The following is a 19448-nucleotide window of genomic DNA, read 5'->3' as shown; positions in this document are numbered from 1 at the left end:
GAGTTCTGCTATGCTTAGTAAAGAACTTAATGCTGTTCTGAATATACACGGTTTGATAAGGAAGAAATAAATTGTGCCTTTTGTTAACTTCTTCATGCTTTTTCTTTATTAGTGATCATGAAAGGTGTGTGGCTGACAGCATTGCAGACAGAAGCTCAACTTGTCCACAGAACAGGTGCTGTATACACAATTCCAGTAAAAAAAAACTTGTGTGTAATCTTGGTATGTGTCAGTCTTGTCTTCCATGGGCAAAGTGGAAAAACGTACGCTAGCTGGAAGTAGGAGGAAAGACGAATTGCTTGCTAATAAAATTAGGTGTGATGTGAAGCCAGATTCTTTCTGTCACTGGGAAGGATTCAGCATAGGATTCTTACGGATGGAGAAGAACTTGATTCATTTTGTGATAGATAGATGTATGTGATACCTGAATCCTTCCCTTGATGGTACATGGGGGAACCCATCTTAAAAGCCTGAAACGACTTAGATTTACTCCTGCTTAGTACTGTGAAGCTGACCAGTCATGTTATCTGCACACTGTTGCATTTAATAATCTATACAGTTTTTGCACTGCAGAGTTTTTAATATATAATGCACAAATAATCATGTGAAAACAAGGTATGTTGTGCTGCTAAACTTGTGATTTAGTATGCACAGAGTGGCCGAGGAACAGCAGCTGTAGTAACCCTGAGTTTCCCAACAGCTGCAACTTGGCCATGTTGCAAGTATTAAAGCACAAATTTATTAGTATGCAATAATGCAAAGCCAGGGGCAGTGAATTTCTAATCTAGCCACAGGAGTGGAGAAGGATCTTGAAATGCGTATTTTCTCCAGAGTGTAGACCACTATGCAAAGGACTTGAAAGGTTGGTTGAGGAGGAATTGCTGTAAGAAGGTGAGAATGGAGTGATTCCAGGGAGCTATTTGCATTTTATTCAAAACTTTAGTCTTAGTTGACTGACCTGGAGAGGAGATTAAAAAAATAGGGTAACAGAATGCTCTGACAGTCTATGCATGCTAGCTGAAGTCTTCCGTAAAACAGGTTAATGTCTTTTTAAAAAAGATTAAGAAAATGCTGCTTGTGCTTCATTGGCTTCTTTGGAAACTTTTCTTTTACAGATTTTATTGCAGGTGTGTAAACTCTAGCAATCCTTTCAGTGTAAAACTGTTAAATGGGCAATGCTTCAGAAATAGCAAAGTGGTGAGAGATTTAAGATGAAAATGAAAAAAGGAAAGCTCATTCAACTGCTCTGTCTTCTCTCCTAGTCTGGTAGAGAGGCACCAATGAGGAACATCCAGAAATTTTAACCTCCACATTCACGTTAGTACGTGCATCATGGCACAGCAAGGAAATGTTGGTGAGCTCCTCTCAATGCTGGATTCTCCAGTTCTGGGTGTCCTGGAAGATATAACAGCTGCATTCAAAGATAATCTCATTTGTGGTATGTATCCTTTTATGTAATTTGACGAAGGGTTTTGCTTTTACACCAGTGAAAGTAGAATAATGTTTTTTTTTCCTTTCAAACACAGTCTTTGCAAATGCAATATGAAAGAAATTCTTGATACTTGGGTTTGAAATTGCTTTAAGGATTGACGCTTCTCTTCAGTCCATTTTGCTTAATGGCATGCTTCGTGGAAGGTCTGTTATATAATTGTTAAAATGCTGTTATAAAATGGCTAGATTTTCATGTGGCATAACCTCAAGTTGTGAGTTGATGAAACTTTCTTTGTCAAGTATATCTGGAAAGAATTAGGTGTCATCCACATTGTGGGAACTAGTGGGATTTTGTTCATTCGAATAACAAACAACAAAAAAACAACCCCAAACAAAACAGCAGACCCAGACTTTCTTGAAGAAAAGGTTGCTGCTGTTAAGGCATTCCTTATGTTGATAGAGCCATTTCAGAGCAAGACAGCACTGTCAGTGTCTTTATCCCTGAACTTTATCTGCTGAAGGGAGAGATTGTAAAGTTACTCCTGAACTCTTTACCTGTATTGGGTAAAATACTCCTGCAGTTCAGCTACCTCTAGGTTTTTAAGGTTAGACACAGTAATTGTGTGTTATTAAAAAACTTAGTTATTTTCCCTGAGCCAAATGCAATTGCTTGAATGGTTAAGAACTAGAAAATGTAGTTGAGAGGTCTCGTTTTCCTAAAGATTTGGTAATGCTAAGCACTGGTTTATATTATGAATTTTGTAATAGTTGTGCAACATCCCTGTAATAAATGCTTCATTTTTAGTGTATTGAGAATGTGTGTGTTGTTTTTTTCTCTTGCTGTACACAAACTGATAGACCGTGGACCTATGCTTGTGAACAACCTGGTGGACTATTACTTGGAAACCAATTCTCAGCAGGCACTGCATATACTGTCCACACTGCAAGAGCCTCATGACAAGGTGAAAAATTCTTGTCATTAAGTATGGCAGATCTTAGCCTGCTATTGAAGCAGCCATTAAAGAGCCTCTATTAGAACTCCTTTTTATCATTCTGGTGTAGAATTACTGTGTTGTAGAGATGCAGTATCCCTGTAGTGAGACCAGTTTAAGTTTTAAAAAAAACCTCAAAGGTCTCCATTTCTTGGGTTGCTTAAACTGACCTAATTAAGCAAAGAACTTCTTAAATGAAAATTTTCTGAGGACTGATGTTGTCTCTTTGCAATGCTACTGCTGCTTGTTCAATGTTGGGTTTGTTAGCCTAAACTAAATTGGGTATTTTAAGAACAAGCGAGGATTTTTAAATAGATTGACAGAATGGCACTACAGAATGTTTTATTTCTGCTGTACAGAATTTTTTAATTATTTATTAATGATAAACATTTTGAACTGTAGTGACTGCTTCTGGACTGAATAGTTTACATTTCACTACCAGCAGACTTTAAATTTATTGCTAGGTTTTATTTGCTCTTAGATCCTGTATATTTGTAAAATGCCCATAGTTTTCATAATTGGCAACGGCAAAGTGGTGAATATAGCTTGCTGAAAAGGCATATATACCAGTTAAATATAAATACCTTTCCTTTTTCGACCACTCTCTGCAAAATCCTCTATCAGCATCTACTGGACAAAATTAATGAATATATGGGAAAAGCTGCTACCCGTTTACCCACTCTCTCTCTGCTGGGACATGTGATAAGACGGCAACCATCTTGGAAACATAAGCTTTCTCAAGCACCTCTCCTACTTTCGTTACTTAAATGTCTCAAGGTAAGAACTGTTGGTATTCTCCATAAAATATTTGTACATCTGATGTAAACATGCGTACTTGTAATACAAAGTATTTGTTTTCTGTTTTGATGTAATTTAGTTAAGCTGTGAGAAGAGAAAATTTTGATTAAAATACTGAGCCACAGCGTAATTCCATCAACTAAATACTCTGTCAGATATTACTGGCAATCTTGTTTCTAAAAAGCCACTGTCACTGCGTAACTTTGGGTTAGGAAAGTTTACTAAAACTTTTCTAAAAGTAAGTTAAAGACACAGGGCCATTGGTGAAGTTGATGGGTATCTTGAATGTGAACTTAATGAGAAATACAATAACTTCCCGTTAGTGCATTCTGAAATTTGTGCATGTAAGGTAAAACACTCTACTTGCAGTGTAAATGGGCCACGCGATAAATTATTCCATGGCGAAATTACCTTGGAATTAGCAGACTTTCCCTTCTTAGTTACAGATGTGCTGGATTACAAGGAGCTAGCTGTTTCCCCATGCTTTGTTGGTTTTTTCCCATCTGCAAATTTATCAGTTATAATATTGTACAGTATTGTAACAGTGAATAAAGAATGGAAAGTGTTTTGAGACCTAGAATGTGTTGTCAGTAATATCTTTTAATATGATAGTGAAGTATTCGTATTAGTCATTTAAGTCACATTACAGTGCAGAATGTAGTTAAGTGCCAGTGCTCTTCAAAACAAAAACACAATGAATTTGTAGCTGCCAAAGAAGCAGCTACAAGTGCTATTACTGGAACTCCTAGCATGCCTGACGAGTTCTGTTATCCTTTTCAGTATGAGTCTTACTTGATCGTGAGGGGAGTGAAGTGTGTCAGAAAGCTGGTGGGAGTAGAACAAAGATGTGGAAGAGCTAGGGATGTGTACAGAGGGATAGGGATGGACATGAAATGTGCTGTGAAAGGTCATGTCTGACTGAGGGAGAATAGAGGCCATAGATTACACAGAGGAAGAAAAGTCCGTAGCACTGAATATGTCTAATCAGCCAGAGTGGCTCTTGGGAGATACTGAGACCAGCTCAGTGGCATCTGGCCAGAGGCTTACCTGTGCTGTTTACACCCCTATCCTGGCAAAGCAGAGGAACTACAAAGGAAAATGCTCATTAAGCTGGAGAAGCAAGTAGGGACCCCACAGGGAAAGAGTTTGAACATTTTCTGTGTCCTGTCCTAACATCTGGTTCTCTATTACTGTTTCAGCTACCTAAAGTTTTTTTACTGCCACATCCCTTTCTCTTGGTGTAAGCCATGGGGTCCTAGTTATTGTTTGAATTACCCCTTTAGGAAATACTTAGCAGCCGGAGTCATCAACCAGGTTTAATAGCAAAGCTTTGGACCCTTGCGTTGGTAATTGGCCAACATCCTTGAATACCCTGATCAGATTTGCAGTTTCTTACGCTCTGAATGCTGTGTCTGCTTAGCTCTGGCAAAGAAGGCAGGTGGTACATAAGACGCTTCACATACCAGTGATTTTTTTTTTTTGTTTCTACTCAGTTGTGGAACTGTGGTGATGTTTTTTTAACTAAGTCAAGTCTCTATACAGAAAAGCAGCAGAATAGGAGCAAGAATCCCAAATCTTTTTTCCTTAGAGTTGTTCTGGATGAAAGAGACAATAATTTTGGTTCATTAAGTTATGGTATTCAAAGTAGAAAACTTTTTCCATGATGACGATGCAGTGTTCACTTCATCCTTGGAAAAAATTAAGTTCAACTCTTTTAACTGACTAATGCAGGTTTTTTCCCTTCTTGCAGACTGACACAGATGTAGTTGTACTCACCACAGGTGTCCTAGTGCTAATAACCATGTTGCCAATGATTCCTCAGTCTGGCAAACAGTACCTTCATGATTTCTTTGGTATCTTTGGGCGTCTCTCAGCCTGGTGCTTGCAGAATCCAGGTGAGATTTTAACTTTGTTGCATGCAGTTACGGTTTAGTAGTATCCTTGTGACCCTTATGTAGTTGGTGAGCACATTCTTTTGTGAGACTCGTAATGGTCTGAGATTATTTAAGTGCAGATAATGATGTATTAAGCCCACAAGCTATTCTTTGATAGTTAGCATCAGGGTGTGCTTCTTTGCTCAAAATTTAGAAGTCTCTTAGATTCTTCCCGTGCGGTGCTGCTACTACATGAAGTTTCACTGGACTGAAATGCTACCCTGATGACAGTGAAAAACAGAGATGGATCTTAATGGATAGAGAAGGGAAAATGTTAACATTTGAGGCAGATATTTGGGAATTTGAGATTCCCAAGTATGGGTGGGGAGGGGGAAAAAGCAACATGTAAGAGTGGTTTTCTTTAATGTTCAACTGTCAGTAGTCATGAAAGTGTTGGTAAAACTAGTCTTCTCAGTTACAGCATTGGTTCTGATGAATTGGTTTTGCTGAATTTGTTGTAAGGTGTCTGATTCCAAACACTGGTGTTATCTATGCATGTGTCTCATGGCTGTATGAAAAAATGCTATCTCGGGCACAGAGAGATGTGATTTAGGGGGTCGTTTTGCAAGTAGGATTGGAACTTAGAAGATGGCTAGTAAGACTCAAGTCTGTTGTGATTGCTTTTTGTGGATACAAGCTTCTAGTTTTTACCCTTGAAGTGAAGCGAGCAGTTTTCTCTTTTAATCATTCAGTCAGTCTTGAAAACTGTGGCTCACTATCTAGAGGGGTTTCAGGTTTTAACTTGAATAAAAAATGCTGTGCTTTGAGAATGACAGGATACTGGTTGGAATTAATGGTCCATATCTTAATTTTTGGTTCTGCTGTGAGCTGATGAGTAAGTGTTGCCTATTCCCTCAGAAGACTTCACATTTTTGCTAGGGACTATTCATATCTCAGAAGACTTGTTCCAGTAAACATTTCACATTTGAAAGTACTTTGCTTGCATTCTTAGAAGTTTTATTCTTTTCTCCAATGTAATGAAAAAGATTCTAACTGTTTTTTCCAGGTCATGTGACAGAGATTTATCTTGTCCATCTTCATGCCAGCATCTATGCTCTCTTTCATCGTCTTTATGGAATGTATCCTTGCAATTTTGTCTCTTTTCTGCGTTCTCACTACAGTATGAAGGAAAACTTGGAGACCTTTGAAGAGGTAGTCAAGGTAAAATGCTGCTTGCCTCTATGTTATCTGAGACAAGGAATTCATAGTTGTATAAAGGCAGGTATTTGCCAATTTAATACAACACATTGATTTAACTGAGGACCGCTCAACAAAACAGAATAAAAACAGGCTGTTGGACGACTGAAATTTCAGCTGATAGCAAGATCGTTTCTTGAAGCTGTGATGATGTGTTAGCTTTATCTGTTAAATGTAACATTCTGAACTATTGTGATCAGTAGGTTGCTCATCATCTCTGTGTAATTTAGCGCAATCAAAAGATGCTGTACCAATAATAATTCTCTTGCTCTTCCTCATCCAGCCAATGATGGAACATGTGCGAATTCATCCAGAATTAGTGACTGGATCTAAGGACCATGAACTGGACCCACGAAGGTATATATGTTCACTCTGCTATTAGGAAAGGCTATAAATGAAAAGCTTTTAGCTGGGTTATTTCAGAAGGCTTATAGCAAAACCTTTTCTGTCAGCAGCAGTATGTGCCAGTGGTGTTTTGCCACCCATATTCATAGGTATAGCAGTTAAACATGAAGACTTTCTTCATCCAAGCTTAACAGCTGGATGAATGAGAGAAAACTATTGTGAAAGGCCATTAACAACAATGTTGGGGTTCTAAGTTAATTTTGTGTCTGGGATAGAATGTGTCTTCTACTTAACAGTTGACTTTGTCTTAATTTTATGACTTAATGATCGAACATCCTCATAAAGTTCTAAAAACATTTTCTTATAATGAATAAAGGGAAACTACCACTGACGTGCTTCATTGGCTTAAGGTTTGGGTCATCTTTTTTTGGTTTGTGGAAGTATTTGGTGGGATTTAAGTGTTTAAAATGGCTTCAGTGTGTCTTGTTTTGGTACCTAGATATTGGTTCAGTTAACAGATCAATTCTTTTAACAGGTATGTCTTAACATTATCAGCTGTATTAGTTTTCTTTAGAAATAGGCTCATTTGCCTGCAGCAGCACCACTTGCTGCTTTTCTCTTGTCTCCACAGGCCCAGCCACTGAAGAGGAGAATTTGACTCTTGTTGCTGCACAGTAGTGCTCTTGCCCTGCTTTTCAGAGTCACTAGGAAAACACTACTAAATGGGAACCTATTGAATATCACAATACTCAATTTTGCAGGCTTCTCCCAGACAGGGGGGAGGGTGGCACCACTAAGGAGTACAATTGACACAAAACTGCCAGTTGAAGCCTTCTGATTTGGTATCTTGCATGTAATATCTTATATTCAAAAGCAACTCAGCCTTTAATAGACAGCCTGCTGTGCTTTCTCTTCTTTACAGTGAACTTCCATCCCCTGAAATATTAGGCAGATCTAATCTGGCTGCTTAATTTAGGGAGAAAAAGTTTTCAGAAGGAAGGAGGCAGTAATAATAAAAAACATTCCCAAAACTTGGGAGGAGAAACACAGGCCTGAAACTGGCATTGCAGATGGTGTTTGCTTAAATAATATAAGGTTCCCTCACTGCTGGCATGTCTAAATTTTGACTACCAACATCTGAGTCTAGTTGAGCTGATCTCTACAGCTGCTGAAGTTCAGGATCAACCAAGTCTTCGTATGCTGTTCCTCCTTTCCAGAGTGCTCCATGGCAGACCTTTATGGATCTCTGTGTCAAAGCTATTTGTCTCCTCTCTGAGACCCCCTCTTACAAGTCATCTGGTTGCAATTTCTGTATGGTGCCTTGTTCCAGTTTTGGCTGGGAGCATGCAAAGCTGTCTGGAACAAATTAGCCATCCTACAAGCCAATTCCTCATATCTCCAGGAACTCTTGTTTGTAACAATAATTGACTAACTTACTCTTTTGGATCCAAAAACTGTCTGCAGGTGGAAAAGACTAGAAACTCATGATGTTGTGATAGAATGTGCCAAAATCTCCCTGGACCCTGCAGAAGCCTCGTATGAAGATGGCTATTACTCTGTGTCTCGGAAACTCTGCACAAGCTTAAAACATCATCAAACTGACCCCAATGCCAGCTGTTACATTGACACACACAGCAGCTATGGTAAGAACTGCCTGATGGCTAACGAATACCCATTTCCTGGAGGAAAACTGGCCCTATAGCAAACAGGCATCTTACTAAATTATCCCACTTAAAGTCCAATTCTTAGGCACCGGAAAATAAACCATCATTTAAAAAACAGGAAATATGTAGAGATATGCTCTGATCATGCAGACATACAGCATGTTCACAAAGTTTCCTTTCCACTGCCTCTTCCTCCCCTGTCCCCCACCCCAAAACAACAAACCAACCCCAAAAAAAAGCTGTAGTATGTAATACATTCAGTAGGTACTTTCTTGGGCTGGAAGAAAAGTCTTGTTTGCTAGCTATGACTGTGTATGTTGAATGGATTTGAAATGTTTTTGTTAAAAGCCTTTATATACTAGCCAGAAGAATAATTGATTTGTATTTGATGTGCAGGATACTTTTAAATTTATTTATTTTTTTTAACTTTCAGGGACTTCTACCCCATATTCCACTCCTCGGCTAACACTATCACAAATGCCAGGGCAGCTACCTCAGATTCTGAGCCCACAGTCAATACGGCTGTCAACTGAGCCACAGCAGGTAAAGCAGAAGATAAAGCACAGCATGTTTTTAATGTTTTGCACTTCATTCATAGTTTCTTGTGACAATCATAAATATTCATGTTTCTGAGAAGTACTGCGAATTCTTCAGAACTTAGTGTACGTTTCAGATTTAATCCTCATCTGATTTCCTGTATCAGAACCTGGATACAGATGCTTCACATGTTCCTTTTCTGAGCTTCACTGATTTCTGTTTATTGTGTATTGCTTTTACATAGGTTACCATCTGGAGTCCTTCTGCAGTTTGTGGTATGACCACTCCACCAACCTCCCCTGGAATTGTCCCATCGGAGTCATCCCAGTCTGCATCACAACCTTACAGCAAAGCTTTTGGCACATCTGGTACGTGCTGCATTTTGGAATTAGGCCTTCAAGGTTTATTACAATGTAGATTTTGCTGTCAACTTCTTAAATAAGAGTGCCACACCATGCCATTTGATAGGCTTAAGTCATTACTTCTGTGAACTGAGTATCTGGTCATCTAGAGCAGTACTAATGCAAACACTAAGACAGGAAATAAGTTACAGTGAATTAAGTGTCAAAGTCTGAAACAGGCCTTTTGGAAACTGTGCACTTTTATCTCTGTAAATAGTTGAAAGAGATTTAAGAAGTAAATCGTTGAGATAGTGTTTAAACGTACAGTTCTTCACATACAATATTCAACTGAAATGAGGAAGTGGGAGCCTTGCTGAGAAAACTTGCTCCTCCCTTTCAGCAGGGGGGAAAGGAACACCTTTGGGAACGCCAGCCACATCTCCTCCTCCACCCTGCGCTTCAGATGACTTTGTGCATGTTTCACTCCCTTCAGCTGCTGCCACGCCTCCTAAAAAGGTATAACAAAATTTTTCTGAGAAACAAATCTGATTTTTTTTTTTAATTGACTTGCCATACGTGCTGTGACCATAACTGAGAAGGAAAAATTGCAGTAACTGATCTACAAAAAATGTTGCATTTCATTGCAAAAACTAACTTTCTTCAAAGTTTGGACAACTATTGCCACTTCCAGTTGTACAGTTTTAAGACTTCTTATACTGGTTTGCTATTTAGTCCATCTATTTGCAGGAATTTCCTTTCTGTGAAACTGTCCAAGAGGTTTGTTTCCAGCCTGATGCAGAGAATCTAGTTTGCTTTTTTTTTTTTTTTTTCAGGAGGACAAACCAGATCCTGGGAGGCCTTTACTGTACCGACAGCAAAATGTCATAAACAGCGATAAATCATTGGGTAAACCCCATTTACCTCTCCCCATTACAGTATCCTGTTTTTACTGACACATGTTCCAATTCCCAAACATTTTTCCACTGTTTTTTCTCTTTTTTTCTCCACACCCCGCCCCCCCTCAGGTTCTTTGTAGTTCCAAGGAACCTGCTTTAACCTGTGATTCAGCTTAAAACCTTCTTGTGATACTTTTCATTTTATTTTAACTATTACTCTTCAGAAATAGCTTGCAGACTTTTTTTAACTGTCCCTCATGCATTCTTATGCATGCTTAAGTATACAGATCTACACTGAAGGCTGAAAAAGAATTTTTTTTTAAGCTCATTCTTTGAGGGTGAATTTTTTTAATTAGAAGCAGCAAGTTGTATATGAAGTCTTCCTTGAACAAGTTTTATGTCACATGTCTGGATCAAACTGAAAGGCTGCACATAAGGATAGATACGATGCTGTGTAAGGCTGGAGAAAACAACATTTGTACAACTAACTTTTCTTTTTTCTTTTCTTTTCTTCAGACACACCCGGTAGTAAAAGTTCAGTAACCTTAAGTGATCTTCCAGAGTTTTTAGGTGGTTTGTCCTTTGAAGATAGTGCTGAAAAGGACAGAGAGGAAGGTAATTTCTGTCATCCTTACATACATCTTTAGCTAAGGAAATGTTTGTAATGTCAAAATACAAGATACATAATTATGCTCCCCCCTCCCATCCTTCTCAGATGCAATATCTAAAGAGATCTCCGAGATCACAACCGATGCTGAACACATGGTGCCTAGAGGAGGATTTGACTCTCCATTTTATCGCACAAATGAAAGTCTGTCAGGCTCTCAAAAGAAGACCCATTCAGTAGTCTCTAGTGTTCAGGGACACAGTCAGACCTCTGAGCCTTTAACATCTTCTCTGGACAAGCCTGGGCCTGAGAGTGCGCGGGAAACACCCAAACAAACATTTACTCCCATAGACAAGCCCTGTGGAGGCTCTGGTGAAAGCCCTGCTGGTAACAGGGAAGGAACCTCTGGGGAGACGAGTATTCTCACTCCCAGCCCTTGCAAAGTACCAGCACAAAGAAGAGTGGTGTTTGGGAGTGGGCAGCCTCCCCTGTATGAGCACCTTTTTGAGGTTGCGTTACCAAAGACTGCCTACCTCTTTGTTGGCAAGAAGACTGAGGAGCTGCTAAAGAAAGCCAAGGGAAGCCAGGATGATAACTGCATGTCCTCTACTTCTCCTGTGGAAGTACTGGACAGACTGATACAGCAAGGAGCGGATGCACACACTAAGGAGCTGAACAAGTAGGTGACTGAAGATCTTACTTTGCAGACTTTCTTGTTACTCTTTTTTGTGCTGACTTTGTTTTAATAGCTGTGCCTGAAAAGCAAGCATGTCTGGAAATCTACAATGAAACCATGTTCTCTGAAATGTTACTGTTAACTGAGCTCAGGGTTCTGGGTGGAGGATTTTTATATTTGCTGTGGTAACTAGTTTGCTTTGGTATAAAAAAGGGACTGTCACTGTAGGACTCTTACTGCCCTCATTGACAGAGCTTGGGATGAAGAAGCAGGGCTGTTGTCTGTGCTGCAGGTGTGGTTTTGGTACCACTATTAGTGAGATTTGTTTGCTTCATCAGGTTTAAGTCCTACACTAGATAGTCAAAAGCAAATGTAGAGGCCAAGGGGAGATTAACACTTTCTTGTTTCTAATATACATGAAGCTAAGAACTGGACCAGATTTAAGGTTTAGGTGTATCTGCTCTATTCTTTCCTTTAATCTTATTGCCCTGTATTCTGCTTTGTTCTTATGCTGTTTACTATGCTTGAGAGAATTTTTCTCTAACTTCCAAGAAATTATGCCCTCCATCATCTGTTCTTGCAGCCTGCTGCCTGCACAGTTCCTCCTTATTCTCTTCATACCGACTGACCATAATTATACTTTTATTAGGCTGTAAGCTCTCTTGAGGTGGGCATTCCATTTTAAAGTGACTTGCAGAGTGTTTGCATATTTAAACTTACTATTTAATGCTGTGTTTTGATTTTTCAGATTGTCTCTGCCAAGCAAATCTGCTGACTGGACTCACTTTGGAGGTAAGGAAGTTTCTTGTGTTTTGGCAATCTGTTCCTCTGTTATTACACTTGCTTAAACAATGACCTGCATACTTTTTCTGCTGAATTATTTAAAAAAAAAAAAAATTATTCCCTCCATTAAGTCATGGTTTATCTGCTTAGCAGATAGACACCTGTGTTCCAGTGAGACGAGCTGTGTTTTTTTGTCTTTGAAAAGTGAAAACTGCCTTCCCCACAATACCAGACATTTCTGTTCTTGACCATTTAAGATCTGCTAGTCTTCAGAGTGATGCTGATCATCTAACTGATCCTTCCACCTTTGAAATACTACTTGAATCTAAAACTGATAATTGTTTTTCTTGCTGCTTCACATGCGTGTCATAGTTTTCTGCTCTTAGGCTTCTGTGGTGATGATGAGCTTGGCTTTTTTTGTTAATAGAAGGAGCAATCTGGCTGAAGTATATACATGTTGCTCTGGGAATGATGTTTAAAACCTTAAGTTTGTGTTGGAGATCAAATGGAGCAGATTTTTAAGTTGTTATTTTAAAGAAACCTGATTTGCTTATTTTAGAAAATATTTCCTTTATGTGGAACAGGTATAGTGCAGTTCAGTAACCTTTTGTGTTTTCGAACTCCCATCCAGGTTCTCCCCCTTCGGATGAGATTCACACCCTGCGTAACCAATTGCTTTTGCTGCACAACCAGTTATTGTATGAACGCTTCAAAAGACAGCAGCATGCCCTTCGGAACCGTCGACTCTTGCGAAAAGTGATTAAAGCAACAGCACTGGAGGAGCATAATGCTGCCATGGTGAGCAGGGATACAACTCTAGCAGTCTTTTAAGCACACTGGTGCTAGAACAAGAATTAATTGGTTTGGCCAGTATCTTTCAGTACCACTCAATTAAAAAAGAAGCCTCATTTCTCACAGTATTAAAGTCAGTGTTTGTGGAATGACTTGTGGACGAGTTATGTGCACCATGGTTATTAAACCCAGTAGCTTCTGTTTGACTGTAGGCAACTGAATCAGTGGATGCCTGCATGCTTGACCCCTGCCAGTGCTTACCTTTGGATAATATTAAAGACTTCACAGTTAGTGGAGCAGTTACTTAATGCCTGGCTAGACACCTTATTGCATTATTTGAAGAAGGTCCTTCCACACCTCGATTGAGGAGCAATAGCCAGAACTTTGAAAACTCAAATGTTCTTTTCCAGAGGCATTTGATATGACAAAATTTGAAGCTACAAGTGCATTGAAGGATGTCTCATTATAGATTTAGGCATGTTTCATTCTGTACCTCCATATTATAGCTACTTTCATCTACAGTTTCACCTTTTGATAATTCAGCAGAAAAGCCAAAAATAGCTTTCCACATAGGTTTTTGGAAAATGAATGGTAGCTTCAGCTGTGGAGCCCAAGTCCGTGTCGAAAGTGTGAGGTGCAGTGGAAGAGCCAACTATTGCTTACTGTGCCTTTGGATGTGGCTTGGAGTTTTCAGCCTGTCCACTTTAGCACCATTTAATATCTCAGCCAAAAAAAAAACCCCAAAAGTCTTAAGGACATGCTTTATATAAAATTTTCTATGTATGGAAAAGTGTTATACCTGCAAACTATTAATTGATACTAGTCCTCCACTTAGCTAGCAATTTAGGACAGATGTTCTAACTGATAAAGCAAGTGTCTTGTCTGATGCTTCATATGGGGTTTTTAACAGAAAGATCAGCTGAAACTACAGGAAAAAGAAATCCAGGCCTTGAAACTGAGTCTGCAGAAAGAACAGGCAAGGTACCACCAGTTTCAGGAGGAGCATGAAAATATAGTGGCTCAGCTTCACAGCCAGATCAGACAGCTGCAGCATGACCGGGAGGAATTCTACAACCAGAGCCAGGAATTGCAGGTATGAAGCACAACACTGAACAAAATTATGTTATCTACTTACTGTGGTTTTAAAAATAACCTTCCTAATAACATGGCATGAAATATTGAAGAGCAACTTGCATATCTCTACTGGGGAGATTGTCCTAATTCAGAATAAGACAATGCATAATTGGAAATGCCTAGCTTGGTCATCATCCTTGTGTAGTTCTGTTTTGTCCTGTCTTCAATTTGGAAACAGGAAAATGTAATTTCTTGGCTGGTTTAGGGGCTTTCACAAGTGCTCAGTATAACTTGATGGAGTGCTGGGCGTTATGGCCCTCCAGCCATATGCCATTGCTAGTACCTATTAAAGTTTCAGAACCGTGAGTAGATTGTGTTTTATTTTGAACAGACCAAGCTGGAAGACTGCCGGAATATGATTGCAGATCTGAGGTTAGAATTAAAGAAAGCTAATAACAAGGTGTGTCACACTGAATTGCTTCTTAGCCAAGTTTCTCAAAAGGTAAGAAAAGTCACTGTTCCCAGGGTCCCTTTGCATCTTTCTGTTCAACTTTTTCTGGTAACTTTTATCAGGTGCTTTTTCTTTCTTATTCTGAAAGAAGCATTTGCTTAGTTCCATAGAATCTGATTTAAATTGCACAAAAATAACAGAAACATATTTTGGTGAAGAAACTTTTCAGAAGCCTTTCAGCTGACTTTAACTTCTCATTTTGGCTGCTTTTTCCACAGTAGGAATTTTGAGATTGAGCAACATGAACTTGTGTTAAAACTTAGCTAAATCTTGGCATCTTAGAGATCTTGTTTATATCAGAAGTTGAATGGACTTCTTATGTAAGTGGAAACATGGTTATGTGAAGGGAAGTAATGCCTATATGGTGAAGTTCTGTATGGACTGACACCAGCTTTATAAAAGCTAATTTATTTAACACTCATTACCTATGTTGCGTTGGATTCTTGTCTTTTGTCTCCCTTCTTTATAAAAATACCCTGTGAACACAGTGCGTATCAACTGTGACTCTCCTGCTGAACTGTTGATTCCAGTGTTTGATTCTGTTCAATTTCTCGTTAAAGCTTTCCAACAGCGAATCAGTGCAACAGCAGATGGAGTTCTTGAACAGGCAGCTTCTGGTTCTTGGGGAGGTCAATGAGTTGTACTTGGAGCAGCTGCAGCACAAGCACACAGACACTACAAAGGTATGATCGCAGAGTTGCAGACAAGGCCTTTTGCTTCACTTGAGGTTATCATCAAGCTGCTCTCAGCCTTATGTTCAGAATGAAGGAAGTGCATCATAACATAACAGATACTTTGTTTTGAAATTGATTTTCAGGGATTGGATTTCATATTTAATCTTCAGCTATTTTTGTGCACAGTGCCGTTACGGAATCTCTTGAGTGCCCTGTGCTTGAAGCTAAGAAGGGGATGTTAGTGTACACCTGAAGTCAGTTTTGGTCACTTGATGTAAATTCTTAGCAATTTTTTCTTGCCAAAGGCCAAGACTTTACTGTGCTCTAGATGTAATAGGCAGCAGACTTGCTGGTGAAGTAATACTGGGCTTTTATGTCTGTGAAGGTGTATAAGGTAGGATAGTATTGCTAGAATTTGTAGAAAGATCTAACCAGGATTTTAGTGGGTTTTGTGAGGTGCTGTTTTAAAACAAGCAGTCTTACTCTTCTCACACAGTCGTTTTCCTATTAAGAGTTAGTCTTAACTTTACTAAAACTTCTGTGATTCATATGGTTTTACTTCCTGACTTAAAAGAAACCTGTTTTTAATTAGAAACAAGTAAATTACACAACAATATAACTGTTTCTGTGTGAGAGCAAGTAATTAAAGAAGGTGAATAATAAGCCAAGAAAAAAAAAAGTCTTTTACTGGTCATGTTGCAAAAGCGGTTTTAAAATTGAGTTTGTCTAATCTGTTGCAGAATGGGCAAGTTTACTTTGCTGAGAAGAGCTTTTCATAAGGAACGTTAATGTGCTAATAAATTCCAGTGATGTATAGTTATTTTCACAGTAACTTAATAGTGTACATCTCAGAGTATCCAGTTTTCTATATCTGTTTTTAGAAATGCTTCTTTTATTCCATGCTGCTTAAAAATGTGCCTATTAATAGCACCAGAAACATGTCTAAATACTAATAAAAAAAACACACGATCAAATTATACTTTAACATTGTGCTCTTTCCTTTGAGGAGGTTGAAATGTTGCACGCTGCTTTTCGGAAAGAACTGGAGAAAGCAAAATTGTGTGTTCAACAGCAAAGCCAAAGGCTTGATGCTTCCCAGAAACGGATAGCTGAACTGGAATCTCAGCTTGCTAAAAAGGACCACCTCTTCCTGGAGCAAAAGAAATACCTGGAAGATGTCAAAATCCAAGCAAGGTAGGTGTTTCCTATGTAAAATTTTAGCTGTGCATTGACAACCATAGATAGTTGGACTTGATGATCTTAAAGGTCTTTCCAACCTTAATGATTCTGTGATTATGTGACAGATGCACCATGTCATAGTTGAGGCACAATCTGGAGACACTGGACCTTATAGGTTTTGGTTTCTTTTTCTGTTCAGAGGACAGCTGCAAGCAGTAGAAAGTAGGTACAAGGCCCAGAAAAGAATCACACAGGCATTTGAGCTGGAGATCTTGGATCTGTTTGGCCGACTGGAGAAGAGCAGTCTACTGAAAAAACTTGAAGATGAAAAAACAGAAGCAGCTGAAGCAGCAGAAGAAAGGTAAGGGTGATGATGTTGTAAAATATGCTACACTCATGACCAGCTCCTTGGAAGTTGGTATCCTTGCGGAATTCCTAGCACTTGGATGCGTCATCTCAAAATATTTCTTTTACTCCCCCTTTTACAGACTGAATCTATTTCAGGACTCTGCCCAGGTTACTGAGAGTCGTTGGCAAAACTGGAAGCTCCCTTTGAAGTTCTTTTCAGATAGCTGGATTGTTACTGAAAGTTTAAGAGAAACCTCTGGTTTGTCTCATTGGCTGGTCTCTTTAATCTACAAATTGTTACACTGCTGTTAAGTAGTTGTTCTACATTATGTCTACCTAAAGTGTCTAGGTAGTGCTGTTCTTCCCTTCAGATCATACCTCTTTTTCCTACATCAAATTCTGCTACAGCATCAGGATAACTTCTTTCATTGCCAGCAGATTTGTGGCGACCACCTGTGCTTGGGTTAGGTAAAAGATCTACAATCCAAGGAAGATGTACAGATATCTTGCTTTACCTTAACAGATCAGGATCCCATTCTGCTTTGGGCTTATTGTCAGCTTTTGGACTTAAAACACTGGATATTGCAAAGCTGAGTGCGTGACGCTTTTCTGGTTACCCTCTGTCACTTGGGCTTTGCTACAAAACTGTTAAGGGAATACTGTTCAAGTACATAACGCAGTAGCAGAAGTGGAAAGTAATCGAAGTAACCTGCCTTCCTCAGCATTTCCCTTTCCAAACAGTGCTACCATTTCCTTGACACCGTATCCTCTCTCTTCCCAAAACAGGTTGGATTGCGGTAATGAAGATACCGTGGTGGGATACAGTGAAGAAACAATTGGTAGAAATGGAGAGACCAAACCTCCTAGCACTCGAGGTAGTAGTAGCAGTAAGGGTGGCAGCAGCAGTGAGCTCTCCACCCCAGAAAAACCTCAGAATCAGAGATTCAGCAGTCGCTGGGAGACATCTGTGTTGCTGGAGCCCTCGACTACTGTCCCACTGACTGTAGGTTCACTCCCCAGCTCCAAGAGCTTCCTTGGAATGAAGGCACGGGAATTATTTCGCAACAAAAGTGAGAGCCAGTGTGATGAGGAGGGTGTAGCCACCAACAGGCTTTCTGATGCTCTAAAGACTGAACTATGTGAAGATCCAAGCATGGAGACAAAGGCCCCTCCAAGCCCCGATAACCTTAGCCTCTCGCCTAAGATCCAGGAAAGCAGTGTTGGACAGCTTCATATCATGGACTACAATGAAACTCATCATGACCACAGTTAAAAAGGAAGATAGTCAATCAGTGTTATTTTCATATTCTTGGCATAGAACAGGAGGCGTGAATGCAAGTTTAACTAAAAGCTTTTATGTTTCTTTGGTCTGAGCAGCTAGCTCATGCAGCGGAATAGGGTCGATGTCCAGAAACGGAAGAAGGCTGCTGAATGAATGCAAAGTGGATTTTTGGGTCTGGAATTGAAATGCCCAGCCTAACTCTTGCTTCTTTTTCAAATTCAGTCCGTAGCAGCGTGTACTAATTTGAAGGGACAACTGCTAGCATTTGCAAGTATTTTTTCCCTTTCTCCCTGTCCCTAGTGAGTGGCTGCGTTTATGAACTTGAGTGCAATATGAGGCCAAATTAACATTTGTGAGTCTACTATGAATGCTTTGTATTTCCTTGCAAGCTTCCAATTTAGAGCAGTTAATTGTGCTGCCTGTCCGGGTGACTTCGGTTGCTTTCATCCTGGAAAGAAGCAGCACTAGAATTTCTAGTGCATTCATCTAAAGGTCTCTATTTTGCCTGTCCACTGTCCCACATCCCTCAGAGCCTAGTCTTCATTAAGCTGGGCTCTGAATACCTAAATGTTTAAAGAACAGTGTACCTCTGCAAAATGATTCATTCACCCTAATTCATGATCATTGTTTGTATTGTCCTTAACATTTCCTGGAAAGTTACATTTGAACAGACACTTAATAAGGAACTGGAGCGTGTAATGCAGAAGAGACCATACGTGCTGAAGACTTGTTAAAACACTAGCTTCTGATCTTTTGGGTATTTTAAGTGTTTGCCTGACAGACTGGTACTGACCTCAGACTGGTTCCTATGGGAAAGCAATAGGGGTGGGAGAAGAGAGAAAAGGAAGATGTCCTCAAGTAGGGAGAGCATGCAGAACATGCACATAGAATTGCAAGCTTATGAAGATTTGTAGAAGAGCATTTGTTTCTCTAATCAGGGAAATACTTGTGCTGCCTGACCCCCCCAAGTTCTGGTCTTTATTCCTGGTCTGAGCCAGACCGCTGTGTTTTGAGTCCAAGAAATTTGCTTCATTCTTCCTGGGAATATGTTTTCAAGCTTGACTTACAGAATATGGTTTCCTTTGAGTGCTGTTCTGCTCAGACTGCAGCACATTTTTCAGCTCAGCAATGTCAATTTGGCTCTAGGTACCTCTGCTTCACACTCATCCCATTACCTTGGAAAACGAGGCTGAGGAGGAAGCCGGCTCAAACTCGGAATCAGAATTCTGTCGTGAAGCCTTTCTGCATTAATCATGTTTTAAGTCAATGATGAGCCTTCTGTGAAGGAGGATTGTGGGATCAGGGCTTGTCAGTGGTCAGACTCAAACTCCTTCGTGACAGAGCAGAGCCTGCTGTTAGGAAGGCAGTGTGCTTGTTTTAAGTGTTA

At 39.6% G+C, this 19448-nt stretch overlaps 1 protein-coding gene across 1 annotated transcript; it reads left to right on the top strand.

The window, feature by feature from the left end:
- Window positions 1-1332: 1332 nt before the first annotated feature.
- Window positions 1333-18052, top strand: TSC1 (TSC complex subunit 1; the record flags this gene model as incomplete). Its single annotated transcript, XM_082009198.1, has 21 exons — window positions 1333-1438; window positions 2290-2393; window positions 3048-3200; window positions 4972-5116; window positions 6162-6316; window positions 6636-6709; window positions 8162-8340; window positions 8795-8904; window positions 9143-9266; window positions 9640-9755; window positions 10073-10145; window positions 10652-10750; window positions 10851-11421; window positions 12167-12210; window positions 12833-12999; window positions 13904-14086; window positions 14459-14569; window positions 15139-15261; window positions 16259-16446; window positions 16631-16792; window positions 17566-18052. The coding sequence occupies 21 exons, from the start codon at window positions 1333-1335 to the stop codon at window positions 18050-18052; spliced, it is 3474 nt and encodes a 1157-aa protein (XP_081865324.1).
- Between the last annotated feature and the right edge of the window lie 1396 nt (window positions 18053-19448).

Source organism: Phaethon aethereus, assembly GCF_964289735.1.
Source record: "Phaethon aethereus genome assembly, chromosome: 20".
Taxonomy (NCBI): domain Eukaryota; kingdom Metazoa; phylum Chordata; class Aves; order Phaethontiformes; family Phaethontidae; genus Phaethon; species Phaethon aethereus.
This window is presented reverse-complemented; position numbering and strand designations above follow the sequence as displayed.